Below are 17,706 nucleotides of genomic sequence, written 5' to 3'. Positions count from 1 at the left end.
TGTGGGTCCCACCTCTGGGACCCACACCTATCTCGTAAACGCAGCCGAAAATGAAGCCAGAAAAGTGGTGGCCAGCAAGCGTTCTTATTGGCCCGCTGAAAAAAGCCGAACGGCGCGCTCGTCTATTTTCAGAATCCCTATAGAAATGAATAGGAGCGCACCTCCAGGATAGCACCATCACTATGTGATCGGTGGGGGTCTGACACCAGACACGCCCGTTGATCAGCGGTCCTGCAGTTTCTGGCACCAGAAGAACACAACTCTGTCCATTGTGTATAGGATGGCGTTGGTTACTGCAGCGCTGCTTCCACTGCAGTAAATGGGAGCAGTGAAGCAGTAACCAGCCCTGTCCACTGCACAACAGACAGCGCTGTGTAGTGCCGCTGCCGGAAATACTGCAGAACAACTGACTGCACCGTTTCTGCAGCAGCATTTCTCAGCAGTTTTTTATTTTAATTAGGATACCTGACGTAGTTCTTTCTTTAATCTCTTCTAGTTTCATCAATGTAGCAGAAGTCAGCTGTTCTAAATCCATCCCTTTGTGCGTCTGGAAAAAGTCTGCTAGTGCGTTTATTGTTGCCTACCATAGAAAATACAACAGAAACAGTGATACCTGACATTGCATGTCAAACTGGACATAGATCTCTATTCATTTTCTTTATTTTAAGAAGTTCTTTGCCAATATATACGGTAAATGCAGTATGATCAACACAGCTCAAGTTGCATTTCTGCCCCTGAAATGAAATTACAGAAATGTACCTATGGATCTTCCATACCTTCCAACCTCTTTAATATTATTTTTTTAAAGAAGTCAGATACATATTTTAAATGATTGTATCTTACCATAGACAGAACGTCTTTTAAATAAATTGTACTTGTTAAATTATCTGTGTGACTATGACCACTGCATTTTTATGGTCATAAATTATCCTTTCAATTTGAAATCTTAACTGGGTATAAGACAACCATTTACACATGACTGAATAGGGCATATAATAGGGGACATCCCACCTAAAACCCTTCCTGTACCATCCTTCAGACAGCCTCTGCTATTCCACCACTTACTTCAGTTATGGTATATCAGAATGCCCAGGAGCACATCATCGGAGGAATATTCATACAGAGGTTGTCCACAGCGTACTGTACAGCCTATCAAAATGTGTAAACTTTAGGCCTCATGCACACAATCGTGTCCGTTTTGCGTTCCGCAAATTTTGCATTCACAAAACACAGATACTGGCTGTTTTTTTTTCAAACTCCTGTAGAAATGTCCTATCCTCGTCCGCAAAATGGACAAGAATAGGACGTGTGCTTTTGCCCGCATCTTATGCAGCCCCATTGAAATAAACCGTCCACATCTGATCCGCAAAAAATGTGGATCGGATGCAGACCAAACATACGGTCGTGTGCATGAGACCTAAAGGGCATCTGTCAGCAGATTTGTACCTATGACACTGGCTGATCTGCTGCATGTGCACTTGGCAGCTAGAGGCATCTGTGTTGGTCCCATGTTCATACGCATTACTGAGAAAAATGATGTTTTAACATATGCAAATGAGCCTCCAGAAGCATCGGGGGTGTAGCCGTTACTACTAGAGGTTCAGCTCTCTGTAATTGCTGTGCTTTCTCCCCTTTTATTGACAGGGCTAGGCGTAATGCCGTTTTAAAACAGATGCCCTTTAATATACTTTACAGGGAGACACGTCCAATATAGAAAAATCAGTGGTGGGCTAAAAATGCAACAGTAAAGAAAGCGAAAAATAAACTGCAATCTCAATTGGTGTATGGAAGTTGTGGCTTGCTTTTCACTGCAATACCCTCAACACTTCAAGTTTGATGCTAATCAAAAAATGGGGAGAATTAACCATATAGGATTCTGAGTGACTCCTGAATAAATATTTGCATTACCAGACTTTCCATTTACCATAATTTAACATGAGTTTTCAGACTTTCACCTATCACGTAGGCAAGGGATATGTAAAGCATTGGCCTTACAACTAGTTTACTCAGGCTACAGATCAGTTGTCAAATTATAAGCCACTGTTCCAAAATAAGCTTAATTTTCTGTCATCTTTCGGCAGTCAAGAGTATAGCAATGAAATGGTCAAAAAGTGCTCATCATAGCCATGAAATGCAGCGTTGGTGAACAATAAGGCAGGTGAACTTACAGCATCGTAAATTATCTCCACAGGCTGGGACTGCACCGCTAGGACTTGATCAGCAGCGTGGTCTTCAGGGTTAGTTTCAAACTGGATCTTAAGGAGGGATGATTCACTGGAGCCAATCATACTCACTAGAGATGGAACGATATTTTTCTGTTTCAGACCTGTTACATACCAGTGGTCCAGTTTTGCCTGTATTCTGAAATTGCAAAAACAGAACACACTAGATTAACACATATCATATAAACTAGAGTATATTTCCCATTGGACATTTACTTTGAAGCAAAATACCTTGTGCACCTAAACACATTTAGGAGGTACAGACCATTAAACCGAACAGTGATTTACAGGTATATTATTCTAGCACAGAAAGCTTAAAGGGGTTGTGCAGTGGCACGAATATCAAATATCAGCGGAGGTCTTACTCCCAGCACCACCACCTTTCAGCAGTTTGAAGGGGTCATAGAAATCATGCAAGCGCTGCATCCTCTTCAATATTCACCTGCACGACGTCTTTCTTATAAAGGAGGTGCAGTGTAATCACAGCTTCCTTTCCTATTCACTTGGGTAGGACAAGAGGTTGCAATTGTACTGTTCATATAAGGGAGACAGCTTTCAATATCGAAAAGGACACAGTGCAGGTACGAGCAATGCAACCCCTGTCAAACAGCTGCAGGAGTTGTACCCCTGTTGATCTGCTAGTGATGACCTTGAGGTTATCCCGCTGCTTGAAACAACTTGAAAGTGACACTTCCATCAGAAAGGTTTATTTTTTTAAATTCAATATTTATAGAAAACAGGTTTTGTTTTTAGATTTTTTGACGGCTTTTCTTTTTCATTTCAGCAGTACTATACCATTGTAAAATATGAAATACGGTCATTCTGTGGCAGTCAACATAAATGAAAAGAACTCCTATGTAGAGAAGTAATTGTCAGTTTACTGGTGCTGTGAGGGAAAACATTATCTGAAGGGTAATCCTTAAGATGTTAGCAGGTGTGGAATGGGCATAACAGTATGACAGCTCTACACTTCTCTTGATAGGCCAAGATATTAGATGTCCACAAAAGAGCATTGCACTTATCAGTGTAACGTGTGATGCTCTAACTGAGTCAATTGAGATATAAAATATGCCCTGTACTAAAGTTATTCTCTCAAGCTGTGACTTATACTGGGGGTGGAACCATCCCCCTAGCTCCTGATGATGTGCACTTACAGGCACAGAAACACGTAGAGCACGATCGGCAGGAGCATTCCCACAGTGGCAGGGAACGTGTTTGATTGTGTGACATTTATGCAGCGATCCTGGTTTCCCAATCTCCCACATTGACAGCTCACCACTTCCCCTTCAGTGGGTGGATTATTGTCTGGAGCTTGGTTTTTGGAGGTGGAACAGGGTTATCTGCAGTATCCCGATGGGTCCACCTCTATTATAACATAGAATGTGTCGGCAGATAAGAACCATTTGGCCCATCTAGTCTGCCCAATATACTGAGTACTATGGATAGCCCCTGGCCCTATCTTATATGAAGGATGGCCTTATGCCTATCCCATGCATGCTTAAACCCACTGTATTTGCAGCTACCACTTCTGCAGGAAGGCTATTCCATGCATCCACTACTCTCTCAGTAAAGTAATACTTCCTGATATTACTTTTAAACCTTTGCCCCTCTAATTTAAAACTATGTCCTCTTGTAGCAGTTTTTCTTATTTTAAAAATTCTCTCCTCTTTAACCTTTATCTATTTAAAAGTTTCTATCATATCCCCTCTGTCTCGTCTTTCTTCCAAGCTATACATGTTAAGGTCCTTTAATCTTTCCTGGTAAGTTTTATCCTGCAATCCATGTACTAGTTTAGTAGCTCTTCTCTGAACTCTCTCCAAAGTATCAATATCCTTCTGGAGATATGGTCTCCAGTACTGAGCACAATACTCCAAATGAGGTCTCACTAGTGCTCTGTAGAGCGGCATGAGCACCACCCTCTTTCTACTGGTAATGCCTCTCCCTATACACCCAAGCATTCTGCTAGCATTTCCTGCTGCTCTAGGACATTGTCTGCCTACCTTTAAGTCTTCTGAAATAATGACCCCTAAATCCCTTTCCTCAGATACTGAGGTTAGGACTGTATCACTGATTTTATATTCTGCTCTTGGGTTTTTTACGCCCCAGGTGCATTATCTTGCATAAGGAACATCAATCCTATTACAAATCTTTGTGTCATCAGCAAAAAGACACACCTTACCATCGAGGCCTTCTGCAATTTCACTGATAAATATATTAAACAATATGGGTCCCAGAACAGATCCCTGAGGTACCCCACTGGTAACAAGACCATGTTCTGAATAAACTCCATTGACTACGACCCTCTGTTGTCTGTCCCTCAGCCACTGCCTAATCCATTCAACAATATGGGAGTTCAAGCACAAAGACTGCAATTTATTGATAAACCTATGTGGGACAGTATCAAAAGCCTTACTAAAGTCTAGATAAGCGATGTCTACTGTACCTCTGCAATCTAAATTCCCTACAGCAAGTAGTTGAGGAGCCAACCCGGAAGGAGGCCATTTTAGATTTAGTATTCACAAATGGGAATTTGGTATATGATATTACTGTAGGGGAAAGCTTGGGATCTAGTGATCACCAGTCAGTGTGGCTTACTAGAAGTACAGTGACTGAGTCACACCACACAAAAACGAAAGTTTTAGATTTTAGAAAAACTGACCTTTCTAAAATTAGATTAGTGGTATACGAGTCCCTATCAGATTGTTACAGTTTCATTGGAGTCCAGGAGAAATGGGACTACTTAAAAGAGGCACTATTGAAGGCAACAGAAAATTGCATTAGGCTTGTCAGTAAAAGCAAAAAAAGGAAAAGACCACTGTGGTACTCAGCAGAAGTGGCCAAAATCATTAAAAACAAAAAAGATAGCATTTAGGAATTATAAAAAAAAAAAAAAAAAGGAGGATGACAGGCTAATTTACAAGATTAGGCAGAGAGAGGCCAAACAAGTTATAAGAGCTTCTAAAGCACAGGCCGAAGAGAAATTAGCTCAGTCAGGGAAAAAAGGCGATAAGGCATTCTTCAGATACATAAATGAAAAAAAGTAAACTAAAACAAGGAATTACAAAATTAAAAACAAAAGAAGGAAGGTATATGGAAGAAGATAAAGAACTAGCTGACTGCCTCAATGAATACTTCTGTTCAGTCTTTACGAAGGAAAATGAAGGAAAAGGACCTCAGTTAGGAAAGAAGACTAGTGAATCTTTTGATGCATGTGTCTTTACAGAGGAAGAGGTTCTAAGTCAGCTGTCTAAAATCAATACAAATAAGTCACAGGGGCCTGATGGGATACACCCAAAGCTATTAAAAGAGCTCAGGGGTGAACTAGCAAAACCATTAACAGATTTATTTAACCAATCACTGGCAACAGGAGTCGTCCCAGAAGATTGGAAATTAGCAAATGTTGTGCCGATTCACAAGAAAGGTAGTAGGGAGGAATCGGGCAACTATAGGCCAGTAAGCCTGACATCAATAGTAGGGAAATTAATGGAAAACATACTTAAGGAGAGGATTGTGGAACATCTAAAATCCCATGGATTGAAAGATGAAAAACAGCATGGGTTTACTTCAGGGAGATCATGTCAAACTAATCTTATTGATTTTTTTGATTGGGTGACTAAAACAATAGATGGCGGAGGTGCAGTAGACATTGCTTATCTAGACTTCAGTAGGCACAGAAGGCTTATCAATAAAATTGCAGTCTTTGGGCTTGGACTCCCATATTGTTGAATGGATTAGGCAGTGACTGAGGGACAGGCAACAGAGGGTTGTAGTCAATAGAGTATATTCAGACCAAGGTCTTGTTACCAGTGGGGTACCTCAGGGATCTGTTCTGGGACCCATATTGTTTAATATCTTTATCAGCGAAATTGCAGAAGGCCTCGATGGTAAGGTGTGTCTTTTTGCTGATGACACAAAGATTTGTAATAGGATTGATGTTCCTGGAGGGATACACCAAATGGAAAAGGATTTAGGAAAACTAGAGGAATGGTCAAAAATCTGGCAACTAAAATTTAATGTGGATAAGTGCAAAATAATGCACCTGGGGCGTAAAAACCCAAGAGCAGAATATAAAATCAGTGATACAGTCCTAACCTCAGTATCTGAGGAAAGGGACTTAGGGGTCATTATTTCAGAAGACTTAAAGGTAGGCAGACAATGTCATAGAGCAGAAGGAAATGCTAGCAGAATGCTTGGGTGTATAGGGAGAGGCATTACTAGTAGAAAGAGGGAGGTGCTCATGCCGCTCTACAGAGCACTAGTGAGACCTCATTTGGAGTATTGTGCTCAGTACTGGAGACCATATCTCCAGAAGGATATTGATACTTTGGAGAGAGTTCAGAGAAGAGCTACTAAACTGGTACATGGATTGCAGGATAAAAAACTTACCAGGAAAGATTAAAGGACCTTAACATGTATAGCTTGGAAGAAAGACGAGACAGAGAGGATATGATAGAAACTTTTAAATACATAAAGGGAATCAACAAGGTATAAGAGGAGAGAATATTTAAAAGAAGAAAAACTGCTACAAGAGGACATAGTTTTAAATTAGAGGGGCAAAGGTTTAAAAGTAATATCAGGAAGTATTACTTTACTGAGAGAGTAGTGGATGCATGGAATAGCCTTCCTGCAGAAGTGGTAGCTGCAAATACAGTGAAGGAGTTTAAGCATGCATGGGATAGGCATAAGGCCATCCTTCATATAAGATAGGGCCAGGGGGTATCCATAGTACTCAGTATATTGGGCAGACTAGATGGGCCAAATGGTTCTTATCTGCCGACACATTCTATGTTTCTATCTATTATTTTAGTCACCCAATCAAAAAAATCAATAGGATTAGTTTGACATGATCTCCCTGAAGTAAACCCATGCTGTTTTTTATATTTCAATCCATGGGATTTTAGATGTTCCACAATCCTCTCCTTAAGTATGGTTTCCATTAATTTCCCCAATATTGATGTCAGGCTTACTGGCCTATAGATGCCGATTCTTCGCTACTACCTTTCTTGTGAATGGGCACAACACTTGCTAATTTCCAATCTTCTGGGACGACTCCTGTTACCAGTGATTGGTTAAATAAATCTGTTAATGGTTTTGCTAGTTCACCGCTAAGCTCTTTTAATAGCTTTGGGTGTATCCCATCAGGCCCCTGTGATTTATCTGTATTAATTTTAGACAGCGGACTTAGAACCTCTTCCTCTGTAAAGACACATGCATCAAAAGATTCATTAGTCTTCTTTCCTAACTGAGGTCCTTTTCCTTCATCTTCCTTTGTAAAAACTGAACAGAAGTATTCATTGAGGCAGTCAGCTAGTTCTTTATCTTCTTCCATATACCTTCCTTCTTTTGTTTTTAATTTGTTAATTCCTTGTTTTAGTTTCCTTTTTTCATTTATGTATCTGAAGAATGTCTTATCGCCTTTTTTCACTGACTGAGCTAATTTCTCTTCTGCCTGTGCTTTAGAAGCTCTTATAAATCTTGTTTGGCCTCTCTCTGCCGAATCTTATAAATTTGCCTGTCATCCTCGTTTTTTTTATTTTTATAATTACTAAATGCTATCTTTTTGTTTTTAATGATTTTGGCCACTTCTGCTGAGTACCACAGTGGTCTCTTCCTTTTTTTGCTTTTACTGACAAGCCTAATGCAATTATCTGTTGCCTTCAATAGTGCCACTTTTAAGTAGTCCCATTTCTCCTGGACTCCATTGAAACTGTTCCAATCTGATATGGACTCGTATACCACTAATCTAATTTTAGAAAAGTCAGTTTTTCTAAAATCTAAAACTTTTGTTTTTGTGTGGTGTGACTCAGTCACTGTACTTCTAGTAAGCCACACTGACTGGTGATCACTAGATCCCAAGCTTTCCCCTACAGTAATATCAGATACCAAATTCCCATTTGTGAATACTAAATCTAAAAATGGCCTCCTTCCGGGTTGGCTCCTCAACTACTTGCTGTAGAGATAATCCCAGGAGGGAATTTAGAATATCTGTACTCCTGGCAGAACTAGCTATTTTGGTTTTCCAGTTTACATCAGGAAGAATAAAGTCTCCCATAATGATAACTTCCCCTTTCAATGTCATTTTAGCTATTTCCTCAACTAGTAGATCATCTAATTCTTTGACTTGGCTAGGTGGTCTATATATTACACCTACACGAGTTACCTTATGATTATCAAGCTGCAAGGTAACCCAAACTGACCCTAAATTGGTCTCGCTAACTTGTATTAAATTAGATTTCATGCCATCTTTCACATACAGGGCCACCCCTCCCCCTTTCTTGCCTTCTCTGTCTTTCCTATATAGAGAGAACTCTGGTATTGTTATATCCCAGTCATTACTCCCATTGAACCATGTCTCAGTAACAGCCACTAAATCTATATTCTCAGATGCCATTATAGACTCCAGTTCATTGATCTTATTCGCTAAACTGCGAGCATTTGTAGACAAGACTCTGAGCTTATCATTTCTTAACCTATGTGCTACTGGCATCTTCTGGTATTGTTCCGGGGGGGCAGTCGGATTGCTGGATTATCACCCTTTTAACCCCCCTTTCCTAGTTTAAATGCTCCTTAGCAAATACTTTGAACTGTTCACTGAGGACATTCGTTCCCTTGAGAGAAAGATGCAAACCACCTTTCTTGTACAGTTCTTTTCCATTCCAACGAGAGCTAACATGAGACACAAAGCCAAACCCTTGGTTCAGACACCATTCACCAAGCCATACATTGAATTCCTTAATGCGCATCTTTCTGTCATGCTGAAGTTATCATAGTTGGGCCATTGCTCTCGTTGTGTGTGACTGAATTAAAGTTAACAAAAGTAACAAATGATAAGTCTCTGCTTGAGAGCCTGTTTAGGAGCCAAATTAAATTTTTAGTCGCCAAATTTAAAATACATATAATATAGCTGGGATGCTTAGGAGCATGGGGTTTTCTAAGCTACAGCCCACACAGTTAAAGGGGTTGTGCACTCATTTCCATGACCTGTCCGACTAGCCAGATTCGTATTGGTAATCCGTGTGCTCTCTGCATCTGTATGTCTGTTTCACGGCCCCCCAAAAAATATAGAACATGTCCTATTCTTGTCCGCACTACAGACAAGGATAGGACTGTTCTATGAAGAGCCGGACGTTCAGTAAAATGCGGAAACGCACATAGCTGCTATCCATGTTTTGCAGATCACCAATTTGCGGACCGCAAAAAATCCAACGGTCGTGTGCATGAGCCCTTAAAGGGTGACATTTGCAACATAAATGGACATGATGTAAATTTTCTTATGGAAAGCGTCTGCAGAGAGTGGATGAGATTTATTAAAAAGGTTAAGTAAACTTTCCTAAAATCCCTAAAATGTATTTTCACAATGTCCTGCAGGAAGACTGTTGCGCTTATTATAGGAACAGGCGCCAGTGTCGGCTCAGTCCTGGTGGAAGCACATCGCTGCCCCTGCCCGCTCCATAAAGCCTGGCACAGCACTTTAGCTCAGGGTCTCCTGTACTGACAGGTTATGCAGAGATTTAAGAATAAGCGCTTTTTGGCATTTTTATTTTTGTTTGTTTTTTTACACACTGGCCCAGATTTACTAATCCTGTAGATGGCATTAATTTAGACCAGCGGCCCAGATCTGCACCAGATCTATCACAGGGGTCAGGCTGGAGGATAAATCTGGTGCAGGGACAGACCCTTAAGGGTCCATTCACATGTCCGTAAATGTATTGTGGATCCGCAAAACACGGACACCGGCTGTGTGCTGTCCACATTTTGCTGAGCGCACATGGCTGGCCCTATCATAGAAATGCCTATTCTTGTCTGCGATTGAGGACAATAATAGGACATGCTCTACCTTTTTTGCAGGGTCGCGGAACGGAGAAACAGATGATGTTGAAAACCGCAGTCGCCGCAACAATATACGAATTAGCGGTCTCCCAGAGTCAGTAACTACGACTGATCTACTGCCCACGATCGTCGGCATATTCAACGGCATCTTAGGCTGCCCGCCAGGGACTCGCATAGAAATTGATAGGGCCCACCGAGCTCAGACCGCCTAACCCAGATGGCGCTACACCAAGGGATGTAATTAGCAAAATCCACTTTTACGCAATTAAAGAAGTAATCCTGAATAAAGCTTGACAATCCACCACCCTGTCACACCAAGGGTCCTCCATCATGCTGCTGCAAGACCTCTCTAGTCATACCCTGTCACAGCGGGCTGCCCTACGTCCTCTACTGGACCTCCTCAGAGATTGTGGAATTCCTTACCGTTGGGGCTATCCATTTGTCCTCTTCGCGTGCCACATGGGTGCTGCTCTCTGTAACCCCATGGACCTGCCGCAATTCCTTGAACAACTGGATCTGCCACCGGTCCTGCATCATCTGGACGACCTCATCCCTCCCAGACCGTTCGCGCCGAGACTCCTGGATCGACCACGCTAGCTCCGCGAGGACGGCGATCCAGACGACCTGCTGGTCACAGATGAGGTTCCCCGCCTAACCCAATTACCTGAGGACTTCCTGCGGATCCTGCCTGGGACCAGTATCCCGTTACCATATTGGCTTCCCCTTTTTGTCTTTAGCCTCTCTGTTTTCCTTGACTCCCCTCAGTAGTAGGCAATATCCTTTGGCCAGTTTATTTAGACAGGGAACGTGGCATGTCTGCTCCTCTCTGGTTGTTACTTTCCCCCAATAGATTGAGACACTCCCTTGGAGCTTTTTTGGTTCCCAGAGACTCTCTCCTTAGACCGTTTGGTTAGATAGCTAACTCATCTTTCTACTTTTTGCTTTGGTTGCTTTGCTTTATTCTCTACCCCTTCTCTCTACACACTTCAATGAGGGTGGTGCTCCTAGCATTCGGCATTGGCACTACACGACTTTGCACTTTGCAAAAACCCAATAAAATAAGACTAAGGGGGTCGCCATAGCAATCCATAAATCCTTGCCTCATCAGGTGCTGGGCTGTACTGTCGATGCTGGGTCCAGGTACTTCATTCTCTCGCTATCGATTGGCAGACGAAAGTTCACACTGCTTAATGTTCATGCTCCCAAACAAAATCAGGCCTCCTTTCTCCGAGACCTTGTTGACAAGGCCCTGACCCTAATCAGTGGTACGGTTGTTCTCTGTGGGGACCTCAACCTCACTCTAGACCACACACTTGACAACTCTTCTGGGCACGCTTCCCTTCCCCATTCGACCATTAAAAAAAGTTAGGAAAGCGCTCCTCCAACTACAATTACACGACGCGTGGCGTCTTCAACACCAGTCAGAGATTAGACTTTCTACTCTGCCCCAAACTCTTCTTATAGTCGAACAGACTACATCCTAATACAACAAAAGGCTCTCTTGTGGCTGGACTCCACACTAATAGTCAACATCTTGTGGTCAGACTATGCCCCGGTATACTTCTCCCTAAATCTCCCTTTCCTTACTAAAGGAGAGTGGACATGGCGGTTGAATGAATCTCTCCTCGACTCGGTATGTGCAGCCAACCTTGACAGCACTGTAAAAGACTCACTGACCACTAAAAGACTCTCACTGACCACCGCACAGACCCCACCCCTCTCCCAACACAATGGGAAGCTCTGAAGTGTGTTCTGCGTGGTGTTCTCATTAAACATGGTTCCAGTCTCAAGAAGGAGAAAGCACATTCTCTTAAACTTGCATTACAGAAGGCTGGCTCTCTCAAGCAAGCACTCTTTAATCGACGCTCCGCGATCTCCAGAATGCACGCCTAGATGCTAAACGCCTCCTGGAGTTGTCCTACAAACGCATGACCCAACTATGCCGTAGTAAATTTTATGAATATGGCAACAAGAGTGGTCGTATGCTGGCAAGAGCTCTCCGGGGGAAACTGGTTACCTCCCACATCCCCGCCATCAAAAATCCTGCAGACCGCATGGTCCATACGTCAGCAGATGTTGCCTCTTCCTTTCACTCCTTTTCTGGGCTTTATAACCTTCCTCGCTCTGCCCTAGAGCAACCAGAACAAGGACCTGAACCCCTCTCTCAGCCTCCCAAACTGTTAGAACTAGAGTTCGCTACTTTAGAAACTCCATTCACGGAGACTGAACTCCAAACGGTTCTCAAATCCCTATCAGGGGGCAAAGGTCCAGGCCCTGACTGGTTTACAGCTAGGTTTTACAAAATCGCTCTCTACTTCCATCTCTCCCTTCTTGCTCTGGGTCTTTAACACAGTGTCTCCTGCGCTTCCCTTTCAGGCACAGACCAATGAGGCCCATGTTGTAGATATCCCGATGCCTGGTAAGGAAGGACCCACACTTATGTGCCAGCTATCGGCCTATTTCCCTCCTAAATGTAGATCTTAAAATATTTGCCAAATTACTAGCTAATAGACTGAACACCTATTTACCCTCATTTATCCACCCTGACCAGGTAGGATTCGTGCCGGGACTGGAGGCTCATGACAACACCCTGAAAACATATTATCCATCATGCAAAAACCAGCAACATCCCTCTCACGATTCTGTCTCTAGACGCTGAAAAAGCCTTCAACCGTATTTCCTAGATCTCTAGCCGCTCTGCCCTCTACCACATGTGAATAGGTTTGGGATTTTTATCGAAAATACTCAGTTTGTACCAACAACCCTCAGGTGTGAGTCAAAGTCCCCCCCCCTTCCCTATTCATAATGGTACGCGACAAGGCTGTCCATTGTCTCCCCTGCTTTATGTCTTGGTTACGGAACATCTTATGTCCTCCATCCGTAACAATCCGGACATCTCAGGAGTAAAAATTAGAGGCCACGAATGGCTTTTGCAGATGATCTCCTGCTCAATATAACCAATCCTCGCACCTCCTTATCTTTGCTCTGTGAGATCTCTCGCTTCGGTGATTGGACTAACTTTAAGATCAACATGACCAAGTCTGAAGCCTTAAATGTTTCCCTACCCAGCCCCTTGGTCTCCTCTCTCAAAGCCTCCTTTCCCTTTGTCTGGCCATCAAATTGGGAAACATACTTGGGTGTAAAAACCACTGCTGACCTGTCGCAACTCTTTAGATTAAACTTCTCCCCTCTTCAACGATTCCAGAAAGTTTTGGAGTCCTGGCACTCTTGGTTTGGTAGAACAAGCATCTTAAGGATGAACCTGTTACCGAAACGACTCTACCTCCTATAGACCATCCCCCTCCGCATACACATACACTCAATGTTCAGGTCCCAAATGCGCCGATGCTTCACGTAATTTGTCTGGTCTCCTGGTAAACTTCGGCTAAAAATGGGAAGTTTTAACCCGACCCAAAGAGGTCTCCCGGACTGCTGCCTATACTATCATTCTACTGCCTATGCTAGGCTTGTAGACATGTTGCATACTGACACCTCCAAGTCCTGGGCACACATAGCACGAGACTCTTCCTCTTGTGCTCTGACAGTACTCCCATGGCTTATAGGCACTCCACGTTCTACCTCTCCTAAGCGGTCCTTCACGGCCCATCATACTTTTACGAAACTAGCATCCATTAACCGGCACACCTCTCTTATCGACCCTAAGGGCCCCCTCATACCGGTCACTGATCATCCGTGCTTTCCGCCAGGACACTCTCCCCAGTCTTTTTACCAGGCACGAGAATCCGCCCTCTCAGGTTCTGCCATGTTCTGTCGGGGTCTTCCCTGAAGCCTTTATCCCTACTGTTGGAGACCCCAAGCCCTTCAGCATAAAACTCTTTTGAACACTTACAATTACAGCATTTTTACTCCTCCATGCGCAAAACCCACACATGATCCCGAAATTTCTCACCATTTGAACAGATATGCAAGGCCCAGTCTGTATATGGTTGAAATATTCCTGAATATCGCAATCTACTAAAACACCAAAGCTCTTCACATTTCCCCCCCCTTCTGTCAGGCCTGGGAGCGTGACCTGGGTATACACATCACCCCCTCTCAGTGGAATAGGAGCTTTCTCCTAGCCCACAAAGCCCTGATCTCCACTAAGGCCCAGGAAACAAGTTATACGATCATCTCCAGATGGTACAGGGTGCCCATGCTTCTCCATAGATGGTTCCCTACGGTGTCAGACCGCTGCTGGAGATGTCACACGGAGGAAGGTACGATGAGCCATATCTGGTGGTGCTGTGATGTCCTGCGCCCCTTTTGTACACATAATACGAGAGGTGACTGGAATCCCTGTACCAAACTCCCCCGAGTCTTTTACTATTTGTGCTTGACCTTAACATTCAAGCTTATAAGAAATCGCTCCTAAAGTATATGATTAAGGCAGCAAAAGCAGTTATCCCACGACACTGGAAATACCCCTTCCCCTCCCACGCTGGAGGAATGGTTCGAAGAGATCACCCTTTACCAGCGAATGGAAGATCTAATTACCCTGACACCCTCAGATTCCTCACGTTTTATAAAAACCTGGGGTCCTTGGGACACATTCCGCTCCTCAGAGTCATTTCGCAACATACAGCTCTGAACCAAACATTCAGCTCCGTATTCCTCCTTACCTGTTCCACTTTTTCCCTCCCCCTCATTCCTTCTCTTGTTTCTTTTTCTTTTCCTTTTCAGTTGTGCTCCCTTTTCTCCTCTTTCTAGTCATTTAACCAATGTTTATGTTTTATGATTGATTACTTGTCTTTGCCCATGCTGTTGCATGATTTAAGATTTATGAGCACAGAAAGTTACTTGTGCTCGCCTATACTGTATGTTTATTACGAGATTGTATTCTATGATGTTGTATAGAAAATATTTACCCTGAAAACTTTAATAAAACTTGAATAAATAAAATATACGGCAGTTTGCCGACTTATATCTGTCGCAGATTGCGGCACAAAGGTTATTTGCGGGTCTAAAAAAAGGGTGGCGTGGCATGGACAGACTGGCAGGCCTGTGTCATTTACCATTTTCTATGCCTGTTTTAGGCTACTTTCACACTTGCGTTCGGAGCGGATCTGTCTGGTGTCTGTACAGACGGATCCGCTCCTATAATGCAAACGCTTGCATCCGTTCAGAACGGATCTGTCTGCATAACTTTTTTTCAGATCAGATTTTTCACTTCGTGAAAACTTAGATCCGACAGTATATTCTAACACAGAGGCGTTCCCATGGTGATGGGGACGCTTCAAGTTAGAATATACTAAAAGAACTGTGTACATGACTGCCCCCTGCTGCCTGTAATTAACTCATTGGTGGCCAGTGCAGCCCCCCCCCTCCCTCCCTCGTATTTAACTCATTGGTGGCCAGTGCAGCCCCCCCCCTCCCTCCCTCGTATTTAACTCATTGGTGGCCAGTGCGGCTGGTCCCCCCTCCCTCCCTCCCCTGTTTTTAACTCATTGGTGGCCAGTGCGGGGGGGGGGGGGGGGGGGGGGAAGGGGGGACCGGCCGCACTGGCCACCAATGAGTTAAAAACAGGGGGGGAGGGAGGGGGGGCCGGCCACCCTGGCCCCCAATGAGTTAAATACAGGGGAGGGAGGGAGGGAGGGAGGGGGGGGGCCCATGTACAGCAGCAGGGGGCAGTCATGTACACAGTTCTTTTAGTATATTCTAACTTGAAGCGTCCCCATCACCATGGGAACGCCTCTGTGTTAGAATATACTGTCGGATCTGATTTTCACGATCTAACTCAAATCCGATGGTATATTCTAACATAGAGGAGTTCCCATGGTGATGGGGACGCTTCAAGTTAAAATATACCATCGGATTGGAGAAAACTCCGATCTGATGGTATATTAATAGGGACTCCTGACTTTACATAGAAAGTCAATGGGGGACGGATCTGTTTGCAATTGCACCATATTGTGTCAACGTCAAACGGATCTGTCCCCATTGACTTGCATTTTAAGTCTGGACGGATCCGTTTGGCTACGCACTGATGCATTCTGAGCGGATCCGCATCCACTCAGAATGCATTGGGGCTGTACGGATCCGTTCGGGGCCGCTTGTGAGAGCCTTCAAACGGAACTCACAAGCGGAACCCCGAACACAAGTGTAAAAGTAGCCTTAGGCGTAGAACATGGTCTAAATTTGAGCCAGCTTGAAGCTAGCTAAGATTTGGACTGGCGGTGGATGCGCCGAAATTAGGTAGAGTCCAGCACCTCTTCATAACTTCGGCAGATCCACTGCCAGTGCACGGGGTTATTAAGACCAGCGTCTAAAAGTGCTTAACAAGAATCACTACTTTTTGTAGGTCCCATTCTCCTGTATATACTTTGAACTGCTTATAATAAACCTTTTGACACAAACAATATCAGTTACAAGGGCCCACTCTAAGGCCTCTTGCACACGACCGTATGCCCTCCGAGACATATGGTCCGTGAGCAGGCCAGGTGTCCAGGAGCGGCATTGATCATGCGCATGGGAGTACACCGCATCATAGATTACAATGATGCTGTGCATGTCGGGCCGCCCGCGGGGCTATTGTCCCGCACTCATATGATCTAAAAAGTCTGTGAAAATTTTGTGTTGGGAGGGAATTCACAATATTCACAGCCAGCGCATTTCCCATGAAACCAAAAGGTGGGGGCACCGCAGCCTGCTAATTTAAACTGGACTTGTAAAATGAATCAGCATAAAGCGCAACAATAACCAGTATGACTTTGGCAGTAATCAGAAATAAAATACCCACTTACACTCCCACACAATAACTACAACTCACTTTATAGCCTGTGCTCCTGGTCTCTGGTATATTTTAGTGCTGAGATCAACTATCTGCACCTTCAATGTCTCTGGTGCATGGGCATCTTCTCTGATAATTATAGAGGTGCTAATCAGCTGGAAACTCAGAATATGAGCAACGTACTGGAAAGAACAAAAAAAAAGAAAAGTTATTTTAGCAGAAAGTTTATGCTTTTACACTTACAACAACAAATGGCGATGCATTTCTAAATTGGTGCAAAGAGGGTTTTCTGTGTTTAAAACACCGACCACCTATCCATAATTCAGAAATCCTGGAAACATTATCGAAAATTTAAATGATGGGCATCTCATGTGTACATAAGGCTGTGCCTGGTGATATACCTCTGATCCATTCAAGTAAAGATGTCAGAGAATATTAGAAGGCATTGGGCACAGGAAGATCAGAGAAAAGTTACAGACAGAGAAATCTAGAACTGTCCTTCTGTCATACATGGTAGAGGAAATGTGGTGGCCTGCTTTTGCTTTTGGTGCTGCACGGGGTAAAGGATGGCTATCATTCCATTCTGTAACATCACCACTGTCTTCTTATCAGTAAGCTGGTGGCCATCTTAGGTGAAAGAGGAGGAGCCTGGTAACCGGCGGCACAAAAAGGTCACATTTACCATTCCCCAGCTACAGACTTTTAATTTTGTAAAACCAGAAGGTTTAATAGAAGCTATTTTTTGTTTTCAAGCAGAAATAATTGCCTCTTGCTGCAGTTTTTATGCAAGCACCTGTAAAAATGCAGCAAGCACATCTACAGTACTTACCGTTTTGGGCAAACTGAGATTGTAAGAGCTTTCACTGTAACCTATTGCAGTAAAGAGTTTCTTCTTCTCCTCGGGAGTCATTAAGTCATCAATTT

At 43.5% G+C, this 17,706-nt stretch overlaps 1 protein-coding gene across 1 annotated transcript in view; it reads right to left on the bottom strand.

Annotated features, from left to right (window-relative positions):
- VPS13C (vacuolar protein sorting 13 homolog C) overlaps positions 1–17,706 on the bottom strand; it is a 352,162-nt gene that overhangs the window by 210,292 nt on the left and 124,164 nt on the right. The window contains exons 16-19 of the mRNA XM_040413678.1: positions 17,612–17,706; positions 16,822–16,964; positions 2,169–2,361; positions 466–580 (exon numbers count right to left, since the gene is read on the bottom strand). Of these exons, the coding sequence (XP_040269612.1) occupies positions 466–580; positions 2,169–2,361; positions 16,822–16,964; positions 17,612–17,706 (546 nt within the window). The remainder of the gene's footprint in view (positions 1–465; positions 581–2,168; positions 2,362–16,821; positions 16,965–17,611) is intronic.

Source organism: Bufo bufo, chromosome 1, assembly GCF_905171765.1.
Source record: "Bufo bufo chromosome 1, aBufBuf1.1, whole genome shotgun sequence".
Classification (NCBI taxonomy): domain Eukaryota; kingdom Metazoa; phylum Chordata; class Amphibia; order Anura; family Bufonidae; genus Bufo; species Bufo bufo.
This window is presented reverse-complemented; position numbering and strand designations above follow the sequence as displayed.